At 31.2% G+C, this 6,476-nt stretch overlaps 1 protein-coding gene across 1 annotated transcript; it reads right to left on the bottom strand.

The window, feature by feature from the left end:
• Window positions 1–37: 37 nt before the first annotated feature.
• On the bottom strand, window positions 38–6,369 carry LOC134835925 (membrane alanyl aminopeptidase-like). Its single transcript, XM_063850949.1, has 8 exons — window positions 6,299–6,369; window positions 4,296–5,274; window positions 3,560–4,023; window positions 2,865–3,501; window positions 1,199–1,386; window positions 974–1,139; window positions 771–913; window positions 38–716 (listed from the first exon to the last, which is right to left on the bottom strand). The coding sequence occupies exons 2-8, from the start codon at window positions 5,271–5,273 to the stop codon at window positions 425–427; spliced, it is 2,868 nt and encodes a 955-aa protein (XP_063707019.1). The 5' UTR covers window position 5,274; window positions 6,299–6,369; the 3' UTR covers window positions 38–424.
• Between the last annotated feature and the right edge of the window lie 107 nt (window positions 6,370–6,476).

Below are 6,476 nucleotides of genomic sequence, written 5' to 3'. Positions count from 1 at the left end.
GATGAATTATTTTAAAAAAATATTTTTTTTATAATTTTTTATTTATTTTATTTTTTTTAAATTTTTTATTATTTTTTTTTTAATTATTACTGATGAAACCTTTATTACATTCACACTTCAAAAATTTTGTTTGTAAATATTTAATTTTTTTTTACTTTGTGACACATTTTAATTTGCATTTTTTTTTTATTGCAGACACCGGATTTTCAACAAAAGTCGACCAAATTTTACGACCGCTCAACACAGACTGGCAGATGAACAAATAAATATCCTTCGTATTCTTGGAGAGTTTACATTTCGTTCATTTTTGGTTCATTTCTCTTTTTGAGAGAGAAATGTTCAGTGTAAACATTTTTTGGCGCGCGTTCATTTTTTGAATTTTTTCGTCACACATGTGAGTTTATTCGTTAAATTTAAATTTTTATTAATACATGTTATAGAAAAAAGTTACGATAGTCACTAAAATTAAACTAAAACTAAGAGAAATGCTTGTCGCGGAATTATTATCAAGCACTTTGAAGTATTCCCGTACTTCACCGAGACGCTCTTGGTCCCATTTGAAGTTTGTACGAGCCGATGCAGCGGCATTTGTGATGAGACGAACGTTATTGTCGCCCAATCCGGATGTTTTGGCGAAATCTTCCATCTTTTTGACTTGTTCTTCGGTGGTGAAACGATCAGCTAAGGAACTCATTGCGGAGCCAACGGATCCCATACTGAAAAAAGTGAGTTTTTAATCATTTTTTAAAAATATATTTGTCGCTACTTACACTTTTTCCCATTTTTGCCAGTTTTCAGTCAAATAATTGAAGACTAAGTCAACGTTTTCGTGGTTGCTGGTATAAGCATTGGAAAAGGCGGTACTCTTATCTTGCGTTCTGATGTCCTCGGTAAGTACTTTGTCCAATAAATTCTGTAAAAAATTAATTTTTTAATAATTTTTCTTCGATTTTAGTCAAAAAAAATTTTTTACGTTGATTAATTTTTGTTCCTTGGTGCATCCCAAAGTGTTAAGAACGTTAATTTGTTCAGCAGCAACATTTGTGGTCATGTATTTCTTCCATAAGAATTCATATTCAGTGTTATTTCCATGGCGGATTGCATTGCAATACACGGGAATGCGAATATTGGCGTTGACACTAAAAATATAAATATTAAATGGTAAGATTTGAACTAAAATTATAGGAAAAAATCTTACTAATAAGTATCGTTGGTCATCAATTTCTTAAATTCCTCCTTGGATTTGGCGATGCACTCTTCATGGCCATGTTTGCACATCCAATTGAGGAGATTTGTGCGGGATAAGGTGTCAATATGGGATTCTCCTGATTTCACGTCGAAGCCCAGGTGTTTGTACAAGGGTTCAGTTAAGTATAAAATGTGTTTCTGAAATTAAGTTTAATGAAAAAAAAATTTTTTTTTTAGATTTCATGTTGGATCAAAAACTTGATTTCAAAGAAAATGCTGAATTTGTCATGAAGAAAGTAGCTAAGAAATCGTTTTTCAGGAAAAACATTAAAAAAAAGTTAATAATTTAACCAAAAATGACCGTTTATGGATGTATTTTCATAATTTTTCAAGTAAATTTCACACATTTACTGTAGTAATTTTCAATTGTTTAATTTTTTTTTTCAAATGGATCGTTAAATTTTCTTCGCTAAAAATATTTTTCATAAAATTATTAAATTTTTTTTTCAAAATTTTTTGACAGTTATTTTTTATGAAATTTTTTTCTTTAATTTTTAATATGAAATATTCTGAAATCTATTTAAAATAAGCAAATTTCAAAGTAAATAGTTAAAAAACATCAAAATTGATAAAATTTTGTCATTTGGTATGAAAATAGTATTTCAAAACTTTTTTTTAATTTAACCACCCGCTCCCCCCCCCCAATTTTTGATTTTCATTTGGAGCGGCCTAACATCCAATAAGTAATAATCTTACAGCATCCATTGACTTTCTTGAGTTTTTCATGATAAAAAAAAAACATTCACTCTTATCGAAACTGTTGAATTCTCAGCACGTAATAAGGCGAATAAATTTAATATATCCATTTTTTGTCTCGGATTTTGTCGAAAAAATTCAGGGGGAAAAATAAAAATTAAATATAAAATAGAAATATTTTTGACATATTTTTGAATTTTTATATTAAAAAATCATGAAAAAGTAATGTTTATGGTAAAATTATACAAAAAACTAAAGAAATTTGCTTAATTAAAATTGAAATGTTGAAAAACATTTTTTTGAAAGTCACGTGACCAAAATTATTTTTTTTCAAAAATTTTTATTTTGGAAGATTTTTTGATTTTTCTTTACTTGGATTAAGTTCAAATTTTAAAAAATGGGGTATGGGACTAAAATTAAATAAAAAAAAATTTGGAGCGGCCTAACATCTAATAAGTAATAATCTTACAGCATGCATTGACTTTCTTGAGTTTTTAATAAGAAAGAAAAAACATTCATTCTTATCGAAACTGTTGAACTCTCAGCACGTAAAAGACCAAAAATTCTGAAATTTACATTCAAAGCAAATCAATTCATCCGATCTGTCAAAGGACTCTTTCCAGATCTTCTGAAATTTAACATATCACATTTCGGAAATGTTCAGTTTTACTCATTGAGAAGCAACAACCAACCACGATCATCACAAAATCTTCAAATAAATTCAGTTTTTTACAAAGAAGCATCACTTTTCAACGAATTGACTAAAACCTGTGATACTAATGTATTGACATTGACTCAATTTAAAAAGAAAGCCAAAGACTATGTGATTAAAAACGTTAAAATTAAGCAAACTAGCCCTAAACCATGAACAATGAATCTACAATGATGAAAAATCAAAAATTACAACAACAATTCCTTACCCGGAAGCGCTCATAATCCGAATTCAATCCGATTCTGCGTGACAAATAGGACAATCCATTGAACATCGGCACCCACGGAATATAATTCTTCTCTTCTCTCACATAATCCACGATCGACATCACAAAATCGTACGACAAAATTCCGTTTCTCGCGAAATTGAACAAGTCATCGACGATCATTGCGCGATTCAACAAATGGATCTTTCCATGATTCTCACTTTTCAATGCAGTTCTGATGTTTTTCCAGTTTTCTTCGTCATAATTCACGCGATAGAAGCCAACTTGTTGAACATTAAGAAGATAAAAGCCCAAAGTTCCATTTTCCGGTAATTTTATGCTGAAATCTGTCGTTTGCGTGTTTGGATAAGTCAAACGAGTGGCAGTTTCACTGAAATGCTCTTCGCGATTGGCATAGGTGATGGGAATAGACCAACGTGTTTTGTCGCTGTGATCTTTGTTGTTCAACATGAAACGTTTTTGGGAGACTTTGACGGTGTTATTTTCGAAAGATGTCACCGTAAGATATGGATATCCGGATTGATTGGTCCATGCTTCGAACGTTTCTTGGACTTTTGCTGTTGGAGCTTCACTGTTGAAGGCGTCGAACAGGTTTTGGGGCTGAACTGTCTTGTATTCGCTGCAAAAAAGACAAAAAATAAGAAAATTTCAAGAGTTTTCTTAAGAAAAAAACTTACTGTGCCTTGATATACTTCCGAAGAGCTGATTTAAAGGTCGCAGTCTTCATGTGATGTTCCATCATGCGAATCACGGAAGCTCCTTTGCTGTAAGTGATGCCGCCGCTGAACATCGCGGCACATTGGTTTGGCGTGAAAACATTTGGGTTTGTCAGGGGATGTGTGCTTGTGACAGAATCTGAGGACAAAGCTCCATGCAATTGATCAACGACAAATTGTTCGGGTAAATTCCAGTCTTTTTCCACGAGATGTGTACCGAAGGTTTGGAAGTAACGAGCGAATCCTTCATTTAACCACGTGACGCCCCACCAATCGCACGTCACGAGATCGCCAAACCATAAATGAGCAATTTCGTGTGTGAGAACAGCTCCGATACTTTGTTTGTTACGAACGCTGGACTCTTTTTCGTCCCATAAGAGGTTTGCTTCGCGATAGGTCATGGCTCCCCAGTTCTCCATGGCGCCCTGAAATGGTAAAAAACATAATTTTTAGATATTTTTTGAGTTGTAAATCAGCAATGGGCGAAAAACGGGTCAGATTTATTCGTTAAAGGGTCAAATTACGCTCTTGAGGAGTCAAATTAACCCCTTAAGTGAATTTTCTAACCTCAAATTTACCTCTAAGAGGTTAGAAAATTCACTAAAAGGGTTACTTTAACTCCTCATGAGGTTAATTTTACCCCTTAATGAGTGAATCTGACCCGTTTTTCGCCCTTAAGTCAAAAAATAAAACTCACAGCACTAAAATCTGGCACTGCGATCATGTCAAGCTTCTGAATTTCCGGCACTTTATTGAAGGGATAGTCGATCCACGTGCCCATCTCCTTGAGAAGCTTCTCTCCAACCGAAAACGAGTACGCCAATTGACTCTCAGCTTCAGGTCGAGCCCATACTCCGTAACTTTTGTCAGTTGTTTGCTTGCCATTGAACATTTGGACGATAAAAGCCATCAAATAAGTGCTCATAACGGGTGTCGTTTTGAAAATTTCCTTCACTTTTGACGTTTCTGCGATGGGTTCTTGCCTTTCCAGCATCGTGTTTGAGATTGAAAGCTTGTATCCCTGCGGTCGGATAATGTTCACTTGAAATTTGGCCTTGAAATGGGGCTCATCGAAAGATGGCACTGCTCGACGGAAGTCCGTTGATTGAAATTGCGTCGATGCCAACCAAACTTTTTTCCCGTTTTCGTTGTAATGACTGCGATAAAAGCCTTTCATTGAGTCATCGAGCGTTCCTGTGTAGTCGATTTCCAAAAGATAATCGACGTTTGTCTTCAATTCGGATTTTACGGGAATTTTTACTTTTTCCGTCTCATTTTGGAATGTGAATTGATCAATTTCAACATTTGCTGCTTTGTCATCTTTCAACGTGATTTTTGAAATAACCAAATTTCTGGCATGCAGTTCGATTTCTTTTTCTCCTGTTTTGTTGGCTTTTAGCGTGATTTTTACGTTTCCCTTGAAGGAAAAAGGCTTTTCGTTCCCCGAGACAACATCCAAAAACGGTTCGAGCTCAATTTGATACAAACTCGGATAAATTGTCGTTTTTAGGCGATATTCAGCTGGTTCGACATCGGCAAAAGTTTCGGTCTCCAAGGCGTTGAGAAGCAAGGCACGTTCAAAAAGCTCGTCGTCGGCGGCGGTGAAATCGATTGGATTGCCGGCAATCGATAAGAAAATGTTGAAAGTCAGCACCAACGTCAGAAGGAGTGACATGCTGAAAAACGTATGGAAGTTTTTTGTGGTTCAAGAGAGGAGATAAGGAAAATTATTAGAGATTAAGATCTTCTTATCGGCGCGACAAAAACGGTCGATTGCCCTAATAAAATTTAATAAATTGCCGTTTTTATCGTGGCGATTATTTTTTTGAGATGGAATGTGCAATAAAACGTGTCACATGACGTAATTGCCTTTTGAGCTCAAGTGATGGGAAAATTTTTTTTGGATTTAAAGAGAAATTCAATAAAAATTGAACATGGTCATTTTTGCTCAAAAATATTAATTTTAAAAATTAAATAAAAAAAAAATATTTGAAAGTTTTAATAAAAATTTTTAAAATTAAAATTTAATTCTTTAACAAATACAATTTGATTCTCTAAAAAAATATTTTTTTTTTATTTAAAATAAAATTAAATTTTAATTAAAATTAATTTTTTTTTAATTTTTAATTTTTTTAATTTTCTTAAAAAATTAATTTAAAAATTTCACTTTTAAAAGTCTTTCGGGCATTTATTATTTTTTTGATAATTTTAATTCATTTGATTTTATTTTTTTTGTCTCGAAGCACATTTGATTTTAATTCATTAAATAATTTTGACACTAAAATTATATTTTTTGAAAAAAATTTTTTGTGGTAAAAAAAAAAATAAAATAAAAACTCTTAAATTTAGTTAAAATTTCATTTAAAATTAAAACTAAAAAAAAATTTTAAATACCTAGTTTTTTTATTATTTTATTTTGAAATCTTTTAGTATCAAATTTTCCTTTTTTTACTAAATATATTTTGATTTGTTTTTATTTCAAAATATTTTTATTTATTATTTTTATCATTAAAAATTTTTTATTTTTAAAAAAAAAATCAAATTTAATTTTAATTAAAATTAAATTAATTAATTTGAATTAAATTTAATAAAATTTAATTTTTTTAATGAAAAAAAAATTATTTTTATTAATTTTAGCTAAATTTTTAAAATTTTCATGTCAAAATTATTTTTATGACCTCAAACTAAAAATTCACTTACATTCTGTATTTTATTTAAATAAAAAAAAAAATCAATAATAAACTAAACTGAATGTTTTCCACTCAAAAATAGAAAACAGATTAAGAGAATTTTGACTTATCACCGGTTCATTTATACAATTTCTGTAATCAAACTTTTTGCGATTATCGATTACCTTTTTATCGGAAACCAATTCAAA

Source organism: Culicoides brevitarsis, chromosome 3 (genome assembly GCF_036172545.1).
Source record: "Culicoides brevitarsis isolate CSIRO-B50_1 chromosome 3, AGI_CSIRO_Cbre_v1, whole genome shotgun sequence".
In the NCBI taxonomy this organism is placed as follows: domain Eukaryota; kingdom Metazoa; phylum Arthropoda; class Insecta; order Diptera; family Ceratopogonidae; genus Culicoides; species Culicoides brevitarsis.
This window is presented reverse-complemented; position numbering and strand designations above follow the sequence as displayed.